The following is a 19065-nucleotide window of genomic DNA, read 5'->3' as shown; positions in this document are numbered from 1 at the left end:
CACCTCACCTCTAGGCCCCCCGGCTCCAGGGGGGGCAATTTCAAACCAAGACAATAGGCAGAATGGATTAATGGTTCTTTCTTTTCCCCTAGTGAACAACCAAAGACTATAATCTTGTAAATTTGTAAAAAAAAATTCAGATTCATGTATCACAGTGTATCATTTGCATTTACCATACTCACTAGACTTTTTATGTGTGTCTTACTGCTTACAGTCCTGATGTGAATGAGGATCAGAAGTTTCCCTGTGAGTTTTAGTCAAGGATAATTCATCCATTGCGAAATAAGTTTTCATCACTTTTATTTGTTTGATAGATCTGATGTCATAAAACAAATTATTACTTCCCGTAGGAAAGAGATTTTGCCCCGATTTATGTCCTTCTTCCCCATTCCCACTCTTCTTGGCCCTGGTCCTGCAGTATGAAAGGACGTCTCCGAAACAATGCTGATTTATATGAGAACCTATGTAGGGAATAAAAGTCTAACTTAATGAGTCAGAAAAAAGGTAAGCTCATATATTTAATAAGTCAGAATGCTGCTGTGGATGTCATATGTCTCATCACCAATTTCAAAAACAGTATTTAGCTTCTAGTTAGATTAAGTATCCAGTTAAACTGAGTAAAAATTGAAAGACAGCATTCAAAACAGCTCAGATTGCTCTGTAACAGTCACCCAAACAAAGCCCATGGTGTTTAGTGCTCCGATATGATTCGTTCCCCAGAAGTAGATGGGTGAGATGGTGCACTGAAGGTTTTCTATTACTGGTTCACTTTCTAAATACCTATTTTTACATTTTAACATATAGCTCCATCAGCCCTCCCAGACGCAAGTGGGACAAGCAGCCTCACAATCCAATCTCCTGCATTTGGCTCACAGTCAAGCATCTATGTCTCAAAGCCCAGTGCGTCAGGCTTCCTCTTCTTCCTCCTCATCCTCCTCTTCTTCAGCTTTGAGCGTTGGCCAGTTAGTCAGCAGTAAGTATTGCTCCTTGGCTCTCCTTAATTCTCCCCTCTGTTTGTCCTCCTCGATGCTGAGTTTCCTGATCTGCTTTCCCTCCTTTTGTTTTTTTAAATATAGTAGATTGTATATTGCTAAGTAGAGTGACTCTCGCCAGTAAGAACTACTAAGTGCTGTCGTGGATGTGGCTGAAGGTAAACATGCCTTGAGAAATTGTAATCAATGCTGTAAATGGTCGTAAAAATGGTAGCAGCCATTAATTGGCCCATGAGGGCAATTCTTATAACTGAAATGTAGTTTATGTTTTTTTGAAATTAGAAGTTTTTGAATTAGTCAGTATAATGAATTACATTTCTCAGAATTTGGTGGGCAAACAGATTCTCCTACTTTCAGTTAAGCTGCTTGTTTTTTTGTTTAGTTGATATAGTGAACCATTTTACAAACCCTCGTATAACACAAATCTAGAGTAAGAGACTTTTCTGGCCAGGAAAAGCTTGCACAATTTAAACAAGAACGAACTGGAACATGTGGGGGAGAAGAAAGAAGCATGCTGCAGTAAAACTGAGTTTTAGTGTTAGCTGACCTGAACAGCCCTTTCTTGCAGATCAGACAGATCAGGGTCTTTGCTATTAGCTTATCAGCCCTAACTTTGGTCTTTACATAGCAATAACAATGGGCTGAGAGTATACATATTAACAGTTTTTGCATGTCTGCAAAAATCAAGTGATTTGGATGACCTTGTTCAGTGATGCTTCATGTACATATTTCACGTAAACAAACACTATAGCTCATGCCATATTGTTAATGTAAAATATATGATTGATACAAGCTTATGAAGGGCTTGGAGAAACTGTCATGCAAGAAAATACGTGAAAAAATGTTGGTTAGTTTATTTCAGAGATTGTTTATATGGGGAAGTAGCTAGTAGAGCTAGAGTGGTAAAATTATGCTGATATGACTCCCAGTGTGAATTCTTTTATTCTGTAATAAAAATATCTGCATATAGCTACAGTTATAATTATAGTGATATAAATATACTGTTGTTGATCTGTCAGTAAATTTTCTCATGTAGACATGCTCGTAAGATAAGAGGCTTCATGTTAAAAATACATAAAGTTTACCCCTTGTCTATGTGGGAAAATTGAGTAAAATAGCTGGTGTGGAATAAGTTATATTTCAATGGCTAGTCCAGAATAGCTCCTCTTGTGAACATTCTTATTTACAATAAAAGCAACATGGAAGAAGCTCCTTTAAATTTGCGGAATAAGCCCATCAAAATTTAGGAGATGCTAGAAAAATAATTATTTGTTCAATTGTATGCAATTCCTCTTAGAACATGTATTTTATTGCAACAAGATTTTATTGTGATTAAAATCATGCAATCATGATTTTTTTCCTCATCCTTCTTTCAGTGCATTCCCAATGGAATTGTCTTAGGGATGCATCAGAATTACTAATGCAACAGGGGGGCTGTTGTCCCAAGGTTTGTTCCTTACCTGATTCACTGAGCTGTTCCCCAGTTTGTATAACATTTGAGGTAGGGAGCTGTAGAAGGGTGAAGGATGGTCTTGTCTCAGGCAATAGCAGCCTAAAGACCTGAAGCTTTCTGTCTGCTATGTAATTCTAGTGCAACAGCAGGCAAATCACTTAAAAGAGATTTTTCGCAAGTGCTCCCTCAATATCCATCTTGAGATTCTGGACTTTAATTTACAGAAGAACCTGGTACTCACAGTTACAATTTTAAGTGCCCTTTCACTGTAGAACTGTATCAAGAACCATTTAAAGACAATCTAAAACACCATTTCCTGCTTGACCTAGACTGGGTACCCAAAAATGCTTTTTTCCTTAATATCTGTCCACTTCTTTGTGAATGAGAAGGGGAAGACTCTCATCTTGTAGAAACACAATAAAATAAATTAAGATTTAAAAAAAACCAGAAAGGCTCAAGAGGAGATGTCTTGAGTGAAGGACTTTAATAGGGGTCTGGGGCCACACACTGAACAAGTAAAAAGGCAATACATCAATCATTTCAACTGTAATGAAGGACAATTCATCCTGTGCACTGGACAGGGCACATGAAAATTAACTGGTAGTCCAGGGCTCAAAATCTATGCTACACTGTGCTGTGGGCTGTTGTAACTCCAGAATTTTGTAGCTTCTGAGTGTTTATTTCTGCAGCTCTAAGGATGTTCTTTTACCTTTATTTTTTCCTTGGATACATTTCAAGGTTGTTACAAAGGGAAAAAAATAACATAAATCAATCATATAGTGAGATAATGCTTATGTTTGTAGTTGGAAATAGGAGATCTTCTGTTGGATGGATGGAAAAGCTGATAATTCTGTTATCACCTTGTTTGTCCTGCTCTAAAAGGAATAAGATACATGCTGTGCTTATGCTTTTGGCTGAGAGCAGAGGAGTATGAGGCACAGGAATATCTATATATCAGGGGTTGGACTTGATGCTCTCGGATTTCTTTTCCAACCTGGTGGATTCTATGATTCTATGATTCTATTTGGGCATGAGTGGGAGATACACAAATGAACATAGAATTTTTATTTGATCCTCTCAGGCTTGACTCCATTCACTGCTTATCCTTTTCCAGTCCCATTACTTCCTCACACTGTTCTCCACACAGTCTATGCTCCCTTTGCCTCCATTTTCCTCTAGCCTTCTCCCTGCAGTTCTTTCACTATAGTCCATCATTGCCCAGCTCCTCTTCCCTTTTCACTTCCTCCCCTCCAGCTCTCATTCAGTCGCTGCCCCCAGACCATACCTGTGCCCTGTTACCAGTCTTTTTATTAGGTAGTTTCTGTCCTCCTCTATCTTATTTTATCACTAGTGCTACTTCTTTTTACCTATTTTCTTTTCTCTACCACAGTGATTACTACTCTCTGCACAGTCAGGCCCTCTCTCCCTCCAGTCCAGACTCAAATCCATGCTCCTTAGTAGTCTGGCTTTTTCCTTCCATCATTTTTTTTTCTTTTCTAGACTAAAGGTTAATTTTTGCCCCCTCTGCATCCAAATCATGCTGATGCCACTCCCACACTCCCTAGAAGCCATCAGAGGAGTATGGGAAATGATCACCAAGAAGAGCAACGAGTCAGTCTCTCTGTCTTTACTGTTGTCCTGTCACAAAGCAGGCTAGAGCCACAACCGTAAGAGACTTTTCATCCTATCAGATTGAGGAAGGTGTTGCATTTGGACATTAACTCACTAGAATTCAGAGTCTTAAGAGCATTCCAAAGGAAGATGTTATTGATTGGGATCTCCTGAAAAAAAAACCCATAATAGATAATTATACATAAATAAAAACTTCTAGAGTTGTTTTGAATTTATGCTTCCAGCTTCATCCAGTCTCTAGCCACTCAAGACCAACAGAAGGAGTAGCATGAGAGGCAGATCAACTCACTTCTGCCATTTACATAGCATTCTCACACAGACAGAAGTAAACCAACCATCTCAAGGATCCATAATGTCTGTCCAGCATACCCTTGAAAGCATGTAACCAAGCACAAACTGGAGCTAACACTGCCTGCCTAAACCTGCTTGAGCTGCCACAGTGATGGTGATGGTGTTCCAGGGCACAGTAGAGCTACCTACTGCTTTTTAGTAATGTGGAAAGAGCCTACAAGAAAGAGGAAAATATGATCAGTGCAGTAAGAAAAGATCAAACAACCTGTGTAATGGAACATGAAAAGTCAGACAGGATCCTTCATAGCTTTTTATTGTTGCTAATAAACCAGTGATACTTTTTGGACAAATAGTATTAAACGATCTTCATGAATTTGAAAATTGTTTCATGTGACTGAAAATCCATTTGCATACAAATGTGACTGCACATGGGGAAACAAATAGACAGAAAGTCATCCCTGTTTTGCTTCTTTGTAGAATCTGCTCAGCTTCTAGACACAGATCCCTAAAGGGCAGGAGCACCTCTTCGTCAAGGCTGTGGCCCATAATTAAACAAAGCCCTCTTAGCTTCATAGCTTCCACACCGGCTGCAGACCTTTGTATACCAGGCCTGCGATTTAAAAGCAGTGTCTAAAAGTCCATTTAAAGTCTTTTAGTGTGATGAGGTGGGCAATGGGTCAGTGGTTCTGAAAGAAGTTCATAGGCATGAGGGCAGCAAGGAACAACTTGCGGCCTCCTTTGATTGCTTCATCCCTCCTGAGGTAGGAATATTGTTACTTCTTTTTCCTCATCCCTTCCAAAACTGCAGTCCAGACCTCCAGCAGCAGTCCTAGAGTTGAGTACCTTGGCAGAGATTTTCCATATTCCAGAAATTGTTCCTAAATATAGCAAAGTTCATGTAAAACCAGGCACATTCAGCCAGCTTGTTTGGTTAATCAAAGTGCATAGAGCAACTTAACTTCAGTAAATAAATATTTGGGGCAAGCTTTTGCACAGTGACTGTAAAGAAAGTAACTCTTTTACAAGAGGTTGCCTCATATCAGAGAAATTCCTAAAGTACAAGTATTAAGAGAAGGTATTAAGAACTGGTCTTTAATAACTTTATTTTCTCTATGATTTTGTATTTTTTCTTTAACATGTGTCTGAATTTTAAAAAGATTCATTTCCTTACTTTTTTTTTTTATATTTTCCTTTCTTTTTTAATTCCTGTCCTGTTTTTTCCCCTGGATTGTGGTCTTCTTTATAGCTTTTCCCTTTTATCTCATCATCACCCCTTCATCCCTAACCAGCAAAAAGTGCTAGTTATTCTAAAGGCAAAAAAAAATCGTTATTTCCAAATAAAGGATGTTTAAAAAGAAGTTCTGCCTAAGCAAGATGAACTTATTCAAGATTCATCTCTACTCTTCCTGTTTCTTCTGTATGATTTCTTCATATTGTCTCATCCTGTCTCTTTTCTCTTTTGTCTTTTTTGTTGTCTCTTCTTTCAATTCTACATCATTATTCCTACCTTTTTTAATTTCATTTTCCTATGCATCCCTCTACTCATTTCTTTAACTTTTCCACCATATGTTCTCTTTGTGGAAATCACTGGTTTCCCCTTGTTCTGAGGCTTGTGTTTCCATGAAGTTCCTTTCTTCCTTCCGAATTCATTTTACTGTCATCTGTTACTATAAAATTAAAATGCTTCCCATAAACAAATTATTATTCTTTTTTTCCCCTGAGCTCCAGTCCATTTTCCATTATCAATGTTTTGTCCTGCCTTTCTTATCCAATTTACTTTCCATTGGACCTCCCCTGCCAGCTATTTCTCCTCCTGTCTGACTGGGGAAATCATCCCCCTGTAATCCCTCCTGTGGCAGAACCCTGTACAACAGAAATTTGCTTTCTCCTTCAGGGTGCACTGATTTCTCTGAAGCAGTTCTTTCCCCTAACTATTAAAATCACAGCATATTTTCACTTGCCAACAAACTCGTGGGATTTTCAGAAGAATTCGAAATTGGGAGAAGTATTCCCTTCAGTAGAAAAAAAGGGATTTCAATGCAGGAGAGCCTGTGGATTTTATTTCTTCAACTCTCCTCACCTACCTTCACCATCCACCAGGACAACTGGTGAAATTTTGTCTGTCTTTCTTTTTTGTTATGAGATATGTACACATACCTCCTTAAATGGTCCCAGACAACTCTCTTACCTTTCTCCAGCACCCAATAGTTTCATAGACACAACAGCCATTGTTTCCTCATGCAATAATATAAACTTGGAGTCTTGAAATGCTGTTACTGTAGGTTCCAGCCACTCAATAGAACTGGTATTCTCTATTTTCCTGTTGGTACTGGGCTGCCTTCCCTGGAATATTCAATTAATTTAAGAAACAACTGTTTATTTACTTTCTTCAATAAGCCGCTCTTCCTAAAATATGAAATGCACTATATGCACAACTATTCTGAGAGCTCAGAATGTGCTTAAACGAAGCCCATTATTTATTTGAATGTATTTATGTACATACATATATTAGTTCACAGAGTTCAAGACTACGTATTGATGGTATCTTAATAGCAATAGAGTAAAACAGACCTATGCTGTTATATGATAATGTCAATAGAATGGTCTTCATAGCACTATTTGTGTTTTATGGAAGTGATTACTTCATAAACCTGAGTGGCCACTGTCATAGCACTGACTACTTAAAAGCAAATGATATGCACCCTAGCTTTATACTGAAGGAGTAAATGGGTGTACAGGTGAGCTCAAGCACAGCAGTGAGAACAGGAAAGATGATTCTGAGTGTGAAGCATTGTCAAAACTAGGTTCAGCCTATGTGAATGTTTACCTGTGGTCCCTGGTTGCATACACAAGAATTTTAAAAATACTGTTGCTGTGTCTGCTTCTTACACTCCAGAAACGAATAGATACAGGCTGAATTTATATATCAGAAAACCCTTTACCCTCTGTCTATTATTGGACAAAAAGATTTTTTTGTAGGATGTTTTTCCATCATAAGGAAATTTTACACCAGGCTTATAAACCCCTGAAAATAAAAGCTTTGTTACTGTAATGCTGATGAGCCCTCAGCTATGTCATACTAGCAGGAGCCACTCTTATATAGGGTTTAGTAATGTAGTCTAGCTCTGTCCTTGCACAACTGCTTGCATTTACAGAAATCGAGGGGTTATTGTGCTGCAAACTTTTCACCTCCAAATCTGAGGAATGAGGTGAAGAACAATAGAGATGTCTCACCGGGAGAATGGTTTCACTACATGCAGGATTGCACAACACTTTGAAATCTTCCACTGTCCCAGTCCCATGCTGTCTCTGACTTGGTGAACACTTTCATTTAGTCAGGGATCAGTAGCTTGGGAGGGGGGAGAAAGTTCCATTCTCCAGCTGTTGTGTCATTTCCCTTGATAAGTCCTAAATTGACTGAGTTATCCATCTCCAAAGGAGCTTTCCTGTGGTAGACATGCTTTATTATGTGCCCTTTCAGGGACAAAGGCTTCTGTGTCAGTAAACTGCTATAGAGAGGAAGGACAGATTTATTCTCACAGCATCATAAGTATTATCTTCTGAGGGGCTAATGTAAAAGTAAAAAACTGTGCAGCATTACCATCCAAATCCAATGTTGCTGCTCCTTGATTATCAACCTGATGGGAAGCAGAATGAAAAGCTTGAAAGGCTGCTTCTCAGAAGGGCATATTTTAAAGAGGATTTTTAAATCAAATGGGTTCTAAAGGCAGCATTTTTATTGGGTTTGTTCATTTGCTGGGTTATTTTGGATGTTCAGATGGCAGTTTGTGTTGTGTATTGTGGAAAAGGGAAGAAATGGTTGTGAATCTCCTTATTTGGCATTAATTTTAGATAAGTCAGAAAGTCCTGATTTTAAGTTAAAAATCCAAGCAGTTCATACATACATTTAAGCCCTCCCCACAAACTGGAAATAAATATGTTAACATCAGCCTTCTTTTTCTATCTGATAAGAAAGGAAAACAGGGAACATGACTCCTCAACCCAGGGAAGATTTTGCAAGGCTTAACTGGCAGTGAAGAGCCCAGGCACCTGGGCTCACTCTGAGGTGAGCTGGCCATTTTCAGAAGTTCAGTTCTTGAAAAACTTCCATCAGCACCTGCAAACAATGCAGCCTAGTTAGCATTTTAGCAATAAGAACATACTTCATAACACACCTGACAAGGCAAATCTGTTTCTGTTTGGGGAAGAAGAGAAAGGGATAAGTATTAAAAAAATTGAACTTGAACATCTTGACAATGAAAGCTGGTGTAAGCTTATCCCACTGATATGTGATGCGAAGAACTGACATGATTAAAAAAATATCTCAACAGATCCTCAAACAGCCACTGGAGAGGTGGATGGGGTTAACCTGGAAGAAATCCGAGAATTTGCCAAAGCTTTTAAAATCCGGCGCCTGTCCCTTGGCCTGACACAGACTCAAGTTGGCCAAGCCCTAAGCGCCACCGAAGGCCCAGCCTATAGCCAGTCTGCCATCTGCAGGTAACAAGTTACATCATAAACTCTCCTCCCTTTATTCTTAATAATTATTCAGCTTATTGTGAAGAGCATGCTTGTGTTTGAGTCTCCTGTCTTTACAGTTTATTATTTAATCTGAGATTTAAATTGGCCAATAATGTTAACTGACAGATAAAATGTTCTTATTGTGTAAGCCTAGAGTAGCTTTGGTCTTTTATTTTTATCTCCTTTTTTAAACAAGTGAGAAACAATGTTTCTGGCACTGAGACTTAATTCCGTAGATGAGCTGGAGACCCTGCTGATGCTGGATAAGCACCAGCTGACCCTCTTCATACTGTGCCATTTTCTACAGATAGGGTTACTGAACAAATATTTCATGGCTGCATCCCTGCTAAGTTAAAACCTATATTACTGTGGTTAGCACTTCACATAGAGGATGTTAATGATGATTTACCTAGGCAACATAGAAGGGAAAAAAATAGCCTTCCTGCTATCTTGCAAACCAGCAGCTATTCATCTTTTATCACCCAAATGATAAAAGACAAACCCATGCATGCAAAACAGAAGCAGAAATCTGTCCTAATCATAAGAAATCATAATACAGTCTTGACAGAGTTAAAGTAGAAGCAAATGCCTTATATACATGTATGTGTGTTAAAGTAATCCCATGTTTATGCATGAGGTAACAAACACACTTAGGTAACAGCTTTTTCCTCTTGGGCAATGCCTTATAGTCCTTCCCCATCAGTGAAAGCCAAGAAACCAACTCTAAGCTCATTTAAGTGGATTTCGTTCTTGGTGATCCATGAAATGCTCTGTCTTTTTATCTGCTCTTTATACTTTTAATGTATTCCCCATAGAACGGAAGTGTACTTTTCCTGCAGTTAAAGACTAAGGTTATAAATAACATCAGTATGGGGTAGTGAGCTTGCAGCTCACATTTTGCTCAATGATTTTCCATAAAACCCATTGATTGTTGTTAAATACAAAAAGCTCCATAGGATCCTCTCACTTCTATGGTCTCCCCTACTGTTTTTTCTTATAAGATACCTCCCTGTAGAAAATAACCTTTATTCAGTCTATACAAGGATACTACTGCTGGGAAATTTGTTTCAAGACTTGTATATCGTTACGCCAAACATGTACTACAGTATCAACACTAACAAGCAGTGCCAATGATATGAATGCTATTGTTCCCTATTACTAAGGTTTAATTCTTATTTTTTTTTCTTCCTTGTGGTCAGTAGATAAAGAATGCCTAAAACAGGTGGAGTTTTAGCAACTGACAATTTTTTGTAGCCTTAAGTTGCTCTTTAATATACTATACTTTAAAGAGACACGTTGCAGTTTCCTTTGCTTTTGTTTAGTTTTCTGTCTTCTCATTTCATTCATTCTTTCTCACACCTTGAGAAAACACTCAGAACATGAGGAATGGGTGCACAAGCTGGTCCCAAATACTTGCAAGGTTACAGGTTTTTTTAATTTCTTTTGCATGCTCCAGATGGATACCACTTCAGAGTGTAATAACAAGCTATGACTGTGCATTTTTTGTTAAGCACCAAGACAAGCTGTGTTGAAGAACAAGTATGTGTTCCTCAGAAATAGTAGATTTAACTTTTCATTTAAGGGTACCAAAGGAGATTCAGTATGAACTCCAGGTTAATGGAAGAGACAGTAAGGCAAACAAGTCGAACAACCAACTCAAAGACAAAAGTAGAGTCTCCTGCTGGCCTGTGCAGGTCATATTAGCAATATATCACCTTGATATGTTCTGCATGCAAATAACAGTGTTTTCTTTAGCTTGAGACAATACATTTGAAAACACACTCTTCAGCCTGAAATATCACTGGACATGTTGTAGTCAATAACACATTAGGATGTCAGGCACCAGTTACAAATTCTTTGGAGTGTTATTATCTGAAATTATTCCTTGTCTTATTCTTTGTTTGTGAGAAATGCTTTGTTTCTTGCTGGAATATTTTCTGCTGCCTCCACATGCTGAATAGTGACACAAAAAATTACCAACTCCAGTCACTGAGTTTCTTTGCACAAAGGCACTGACTCGGTTGTCTCATCTCCAGAGCATGCTGTGATTAGTAGTGGTGGTGGTGTTTCAGCACTGGCTGGGCTGGAGAGCAGAGCAGCATCATGCAATAATTGTTGCCTTTCTGCAACATTAAATACTGCAACATGCGAAGTGGGGAAATACAAATGGGTGGCACCAGAAGACTTGGGTTAAGATTTTTTAATGTGTAGCAAAAGAGGATGAACTCAGTAAAGGAAAGAAACAATTACCTGTAAGACTTGAAGTGTGAACTCAGTTTTTCTGCTTGTTTTTGAAAGGATTAAAGCTTTGTGTGGCTGCTTTTCCAGATGTTTTATAATACTTGTAAAATCTGGTTTGGCAAAAGACTTTTGATGGCAAAATGATATATAGAAGACCTTATTTACAGGAAATGATATCATTCTGGTACAGTTTGCAGAAATCCCACAATAAACTCAGCTTGGTGCCACAGCATATTAGTAGACTATTATGCTGGGTTTCATCTGGAAAACATGAGTTCTTCTTTGCACATTGTGGGGGCAGTCAAGATAATTGCAAAGTGTCCAGCTGTTTCAGCTGAACACCACCGTGGCTATGGGAATCTTTTTCCAACCTCGAAAAGGGATATAGCATTAACTTACAAACAGTGAAAATTGCTGAAAAAACAGAAAGGAAACCTGATATTCAGAGGCTAGTGACTGCCATTGGCTTGTATTATTAAGGCTGTGGTGCTTGGACAACACAGGATGGGAAGGAAAACAAAAGGATTAATCACAAAGATAAGATTATAAAATGCAATTACCTTTGATATCATTTCCTGTAGTTAGACTTAGTCTTAAGGGTTGTGAAGATCATCAGAAATATGAAAATGTGACTCTTAACCTACATTATTTAGTGTACTTAGAATTTTGTTGTAGTGCTCATTATGTGTTAGCTTAAATATCTAGTTTTATATATATATACTTATAGATATACCTACCTGACAGTTTTCATAATCCATTGTAAATTACCTCTGCCAGTCAATTAGTTAGGCAGGCAGGAAGTCCCACCCTGGCAGAGCATCAGTGTAAGACTCTTCTTTCTCAATTTTCCCTCAGACACACCATCCTGAGAAGCCACTTTTTCCTACCACAGGAAGCCCAAGAGAACACTATAGCTAGCAGTCTGACAGCCAAACTGAACCCTGGCCTTTTGTATCCTGCCAGGTTTGAAAAGCTGGACATCACCCCTAAAAGTGCCCAGAAGATAAAGCCGGTGCTTGAGCGGTGGATGGCTGAGGCTGAGGCCCGCCATCGAGCAGGTATGCAGAACCTTACCGAGTTTATTGGAAGTGAACCATCCAAAAAGCGCAAGAGGCGTACCTCATTCACGCCACAAGCCCTTGAAATCTTGAATGCCCACTTTGAGAAGAACACACATCCCTCTGGGCAAGAAATGACAGAGATTGCAGAGAAACTGAACTATGACCGAGAAGTAGTTAGAGTTTGGTTCTGCAATAAGAGGCAAGCACTGAAGAACACAATTAAACGTTTGAAACAACATGAGCCTGCGACAGCAGTTCCTATGGAGCCTTTAACAGACTCTCTGGAAGAAAATTCCTAAAAACAAAACAAAGCAAAACAAAACAAAACCACACAGAAAACAAAATTGCACCAACAGAAACACAACCATTTGAACTCTGAGAAAATACCTATTCATCACCCTTGTAAGTAAAAGACTGAGAAAACTACAAGAAGGACAGAACAGTTTATAAATGTCCATGGGTTTTCCTATTAAAAAAAAAATACACAACACTTAGTGTGTGTGTGTGTCGTAGAATTAGTTCCCAAAAAAAAGAAAAAGCCAGTTTTTTTAAATGGACTTAAAGTAAACCAAATAACTGCTTACTTTTTTCTGTATATTATGAAAATATGAACACATTTTAAGGAAAAACAAAACAAACAAAAAAAAAAAAAAGAAAAAACTTTTATCTGTTTAAAAGAGAATACAAGCCTGCCACCTGGAGGAGTGATTGTAGCCTTTCAGGTATCAAGTGCTGATTCACTATGAAAACTATTAACCAAAGTCAGAAACATGGCATTGCAAACTAGATTGTTAGTGTACTCTTTTATGAGTGTAAAATTGTGTTATGAATTTTTACATTTGTATTTTGCAAAGAGAAAAACAACAGGATTAGTTTCTCTCATTCTTGTTTGCACCCCTGCAGGTGTGTACAAACAGGTGTTAAAGCCATTCCATAGTGGTCACCTCCTTTTCTTTTAGTCCAGAGTTTTGCAATCTCCTAGTGTTTGGGTGCCAAAAATAACTTCTTTTTATTGAGATTTGTGGGGTTTGGTGTTTCTCTTCTAAGGGTGTGTGTTTTGGTTTGCATTTTTCTTTTTTTATTTTTTGGTTCGCATTTTTCTTTTTTTATTTTTTGGTTCTGATTCTATTTACTGCCTCCTCCCTTCCAGCTCATTCTCCACCCCTTCCCCAAACCCACATAACTCAGTACTGTTTGAAGACTTTTATATTGATACACTGAAATGCAACATAGGACCAAGAAGGATTAGGATTATGTCTGATGGACTGTCAGCCCACACTGAACATTGTGCTTTTTGTCAAATGTGTGGCTTGGGATTTCTCTGTCCTTTGGCTGTGAACCTGCAGAGGTTACCAAAACTCATTTTGTAGTATAAATATAAACTGCACACTTGGTTTGATACTGCATCTATATTATAGTTCCATTTGAAGCAATTTCTCTCCAAAGTCTGCTAGCCAAAGAAATTTTTGAGATTCTGATGAAAACAAATTGACAGGCCAAGAAGCGACAAGGAGGTTTTGATCATTAGATCACTATGGACTGTTTCAATGGTAGTGTTTTGTTTCTTTTGCCGTTTTTTGTGTATCCTGATACTGATGTTTGCCCTGTTAACTTCTTCAGTAGGATGATGTGTTTCTGCTGGTGTTTGCTGTGGCCACTGGCTAGCATAAGCAACTGGGATGTAGAGAAACCCAGTGAATATCCCTTGGTAATGTAAGGTGGGTCACCTGCAATATGTAGGTGAACTGATATTCCTTTAAAGACAGTTTACCTCTGTGGCTTCCTTTTTGATTGGACAAACCACTAAAATACTGTGGTCATTGGACCTACAAGTATACCAATGCTTAGGGCAAAAGAAAAGTGTTTCAGGTTCTTGATGGGGTATGGGCTGACCTGTGAGGGTTGTCTGCAATTTTCATCTTTGGCTGAGTTCTGCTCCAGCCTTTGGGGTTCAACCCTGTTAGGGTGAAAGCTGCGTCTTGATCAGGTCTTCCCAAAAAAAACCATCAGTGATTTGGTTCAACTCACTGTAGAAATGATAAAATTCTGCTGATATAACTCCTGATTGCAGTCCTTGACCTTAGGATGGTTGTACTGGATTCCGGTCTACCCAGGATGTTGGTCTACCCAGGATGTTGAAGGAAGTTCCTGAAGTGCTGGAGTCTTCAAATAACACCTCTTTTATTAACAGAGTTTTCCAGAACTCGAGAACTCCAAAACTTAGTGAAAGAAACAGACTTTCATTGATTTCAACAGGCTTTGAATCTGGCCCTCACTATTTTATTAATGGGATTTGCCTTGTAGAGTGTGGTATTTGCTGCATGGCTGGGGGAGTTTTGAGGTTTCAGAGAACCATTATCAGGGCCAGAAACTGCTTCTAAATGTGAACACTCTCAAAGGTCAGGGTTGGAGAGCACTGACAATCCAGTACTCCAGGATGGGCTCACGTCCAGCAAATGCATTTTAGGCTTTAAGCTTCAGCAGGGTATGTTTAAGGATATTTTCAGTATTGCTTTTATGAGGAGGAGAGTGAAGATTGTTATTGACTCTTTTTCAACTGTTGATATATAAATAACTGCTGGGGGAAAATCACCTCAGTAACCACAGGCAAATTGTGAGGGACAAAGAAGATGCTTTACCCGAGCTGAGCATGTAAAGTAAAGAGAGTCTCATAGCTACATCTGCCCCTCTGAGTTTGTGGGGTTTTTTGCCCTCTGTCTCCAAAGATACCTATATCCACAGAAATATCTCTGTTACCTATATCAAACAGCCCCAATTTTGTGGCCACAGTTCAATTTACATAAGGATCAGACCACCAACCAGAAGCCAACAGGGAAGCAGGGAAGAACAGATTGTATTTGGAAGCAGACACTCCTGAAATCCTACCCGTATCTCCAGCACAGTCCTAATTGCCCAGTCATTAATGCCACATACACAATTACCCATTCAGTCATCCTTAAGACCATAGTCTCCCCTGCTCCATCCCCATCAACCATTCTTTGCCTAAAAATGAAATTTCCAATTCTCCCAGGGACTGCTCTAAATTCCATGAAGAAAAATCCCTCAAGAAGAAAAGTTAACTAAACAGTGTATGAAAGATACTAAATGTTTAAAAATATGCTGGCAGCAGTTACATAAGCTCTTTTCTGTTCCAAAGTACATATCAGAAGGATAAAACTAGGACAGTGAAAATGTAAAATAAATATAAATTGCCAGCTTGGAAGAAAAAATAATGTTCATCCCACAGTCTTAAAACCATCCATGTGCAGTGATTTTTTTTACAGTTTTCTAATTTTGTATTATGTTTTGTAAATTATTTATAAAGTGTTGTAATGCTTCTTATATTAATTTTTCTATAAACAAATATTTGCAATGAGGCATAAATGGTGCCTGAACAGATTCTTAGGAAGATAAATTATGTGTGAGTCATATATCTTTGGGAGGCCATAAATATTTTGTTTTATTTTGTTACTAGCAACATTTCTCATTTCCATTTGTAAACAATTTTCATGTACTCATAACATTTGAATACCTTTTAATTTTGCATGTGACTAAAGGATAGATTGCTACCAGCAAATGAAACAAAAGTCTCTTCAGTCATATGTGATTGTTTAATGGTTTTCCAATTTATTGATAATTGAATTTTTTTAAATATATGTATAAATATTATTTGAATAATGAACCAAGGGTTCACTTACTGTTCTGATTTTGTCTTTTTATGTTTTTAACTAAAAAGCTATTTTGGACAGTTGAAGAAATCAAATGCATTCAAATGGTTCAAATTTCTTTATGTTACTACTGAAAAAGAAAAAAAAGCCAAAAAAAGAAAAGAAAAGAAATGAAAAGAAAAAAAATAAAAAGAGAGAACAAGAAAGCAGAAAGGAGCTAGGAAGGAACAAGTAGAGGCGTATCAAAGAACTCAAGCTATAACCAAAAAGAAATATGTAAAATGCCTTTGCTCGTCTTCTCAATGCTGGACCAAAGCTCAATGTATGTAGGTATATGCACATTGTATAGATATGGCTAAATGTTGCTGACAATCTCGCAATACTAAACTGTTACTATTTAAAAAAATACAAAAATAAAACTGTTCATCAGTGTTTTACCTCAGCACTCTACTTGTACCCAGTTATTGACCAACATTCAAATAAGAAGATAAGAGAGTAAATTGATTTCCATGTCAATGTTTGACTGTAAAATCTGTTTGGAAAACATTTTGTAATGAGCTTTTCGTCACGTGGTTTGCTTGTTTCCAACTCAAGATTATGTGGGGCACATTTGTTTATTTATTGTTAAAAAGTGATATTATTTATTATTATTATTGTTATTATTATTATTATTATTTTTGTCTTATGTGCTATAAACTACAGAATGGTCACCAGGGTCACTTATGAAGCACTGCAAAGAGATCTGTTTTTCCATGCATGGAGCATGCAGCAGGAAAGATGGCAGTACAAAATGGACTGTATTGTGTTGTTAAAAAATATGAATAAATGCAAAAGGAGTCAATATGGTGGACTTGTGACCAAGAAAACAAACTGGATATTTAGAAGCTCCTTACTACTCTGACTTTGAAACCAAAGCTGATTTATCTGCACAGGTTGCTTAACATGAAAAAAAAAATAAAAAAAACTGACAAAAACTGTACTTAATCTAGAGCAATATCTGTATGGTCAGTAAAGCTGCACTTTGTGTATTTCTTAACAGCTTCAGATCTGTCACTTTTAATTTGTACCATAAAAAATAAAGAATTGTTTGACATGAAAAATAAGCTCATTTTATGTGTTTGTCTTAAATCTCATGCATTATTTACATTATCCAAGCTCATGTAATTTCACATCAGTTCAATACAAAAATAGTTAAATGCTTGAAAGAAAGGAAGAAAGAAAATCCATTTGCACTGTGAGGCATAACTTTATCTACAAAACTAAACACTGTTTCTGTACCCAGAGTGGGTGCATGCATTGCCGATGTCTTATTTTCTCTACAGGGATGGAGAGTAGAGGATCTACCTCAGGAATATTCTGGAATCACTCAGGTGAGTGTGTGTTATCCCCCAGGCCAAACGGAGCAAAGCACAGATGGACATGAAGGCCAGAAACAGTGTATCTCCCCATGCTTCCACAGTTCCATAACAAAGTCCTGGTAAGTGATAGAAGGGAAGTGTGGTAGCAAGACTGGGTCAGCCATTCAAATGATTTCTCTTGCATTTTTGCAGAGCTCATGAGGTTCATTGCTCATTTCTTTCTGTAATTAGATATTAGGTCACAGAAATGCCTCAAACAAAACGTTTGTAAAGACCTTTTCCTTTGATTTTGTTAGATATTGTTTTACATTTCCAGTATCATGTGTTAAATAATCAAAAACTAAACCAAAATATTTATTTGATTAGAAAACCCAGGGAGCACCTGGAATATTTATTTGTCCTGGTTTTTTTCCAGATTGGAATTTTCCTTTTCTGTGCATTTTCTGTATTTTATGTGATGCATCAGAAAGAGAAAGAAAAGGTAGCTTTCTTGTAGATATGTTGGTAGAGGCTTCATAAACAAGGTGGATATGGAAGAGGTATAGCATTTTGTTAGACCAGTTATCATATGTGGGAAAAGTAGACAAGTTTTTAGGTGCCCAAATCCTCCTTTGGTCTGAAACAAAAGCAGCTGAATCCAAAGGTAAACAGAAGCTGGAAACAAAGAGAAAGGAGAAGTCATTTCTTAGTACTACCTACACTGCCATTTTGTATTTTGTATTATGGGCTAACCCATCATGTGCCTGCTTCATTACAAAAGTAGTGACTACAGGTTTCCACACACCACCTACTCACAGGGAGTTTATCAACACAGTTAATCCCCAAGAGGGATGTCTTGGGACTGTATAGTCTTTACATGTACCCACTGGTAAATACCTGCTCCACAGCAAACATAATATTTAGCCTAGCACACCCTAGACTCATAGGGGCACCAAAATTGCATCAGCTCCTCTAGGCATCATGCCTCCATACCATGGTCTAACAGCCATACTTCAAGCCCACATAATTCATCTACCTACAAGGGTGTGAAGAATGACCCCTGCTCCCTTTATATCCCCTACTAAAAGCTGAACACCTATCTCTTTGTTCAATAGTGATAAAGCAACAAGCATACATTGGTTAGAGGTTTTTCCCCCCTACCATTTTTAAAAATGCAAAACTTCCTCTTTTGATCATACTATAGGTGTTTTAGCTGCCTCATAGGCAACTGACCCTACCTAACCATTATAGATCCAAATAACCTGGATCTATTTTGTTGAAAGAAATGGTGACTTTGCAAATTGAATCATGTTCCCATTGATCACTGAAATCTCAAAACTGATGCTACCCTAAAGCCAGTGAATGCTGACTATAAGACTTCACCACCACTCCACTCCCCTTACTGACTGCTTAAAAATCAAATTTCTAGAAATGGCTATTTCAGAGCTCCTTAAGTGCAACATAAAGGACAAAAAGCTTTAGAAGCACAATGCTTTCCAGTCCTCTCTGTTGTACTTCTAGCAAAAAAAGCCCACCCCCCCCCCAAAAAAAAAGAACATATTTGCAATATTCTTGATAAACAATAAATGCTGTCTGTGCCCTGCCCTTCCCTTAAGACAGGTGTGATGGGAGGAGAGTTGGCACTAAGTGTTAGAGAACAACACAGAAGTTGTACAATACATGTTTTTATACAGCCTGTTCCCCTGTGCAGATGCTTTAGGACTGATCACAGTCTAAATGTACACCTGTGAGAAAAGCTTATAGTACTACCAGGGCTTGGATAAGCAAAGACTCTCTTCTACTGACTTAAACTTCAATTAAACAACCACTCAGGAAGCAAAACAGACTTGTCAAGAGGGAGGGTTCTCT

The 19065-nt window shown here is 38.0% G+C and overlaps 1 protein-coding gene across 8 annotated transcripts in view; it reads left to right on the top strand.

Moving 5' to 3' along the window:
* The window catches only part of POU6F2 (POU class 6 homeobox 2), a 351623-nt gene extending 334344 nt beyond the window's left edge, over nucleotides 1-17279 (top strand). For 6 of the 8 annotated variants that reach the window (XM_051798730.1, XM_051798729.1, XM_051798731.1 and 3 more), the window contains 3 exons: nucleotides 805-973; nucleotides 8700-8868; nucleotides 11986-15458. In XM_051798730.1, coding sequence (XP_051654690.1) covers nucleotides 805-973; nucleotides 8700-8868; nucleotides 11986-12490 — 843 coding nt within the window. In that variant the 3' untranslated portion in view covers nucleotides 12491-15458. Of the gene's footprint in view, nucleotides 1-804; nucleotides 974-8699; nucleotides 8869-11985; nucleotides 15459-17181 lie in introns of those variants that run through there. The other 2 variants (XM_051798733.1, XM_051798728.1) reach the window with 2 other exon arrangements.
* Nucleotides 17280-19065: the final 1786 nt, after the last annotated feature.

This window comes from Manacus candei, unplaced genomic scaffold, assembly GCF_025592945.1.
Source record: "Manacus candei isolate 608988 ecotype Guabito, Panama unplaced genomic scaffold, ASM2559294v1 h1tg000049l, whole genome shotgun sequence".
Lineage (NCBI taxonomy): Eukaryota > Metazoa > Chordata > Aves > Passeriformes > Pipridae > Manacus > Manacus candei.
This window is presented reverse-complemented; position numbering and strand designations above follow the sequence as displayed.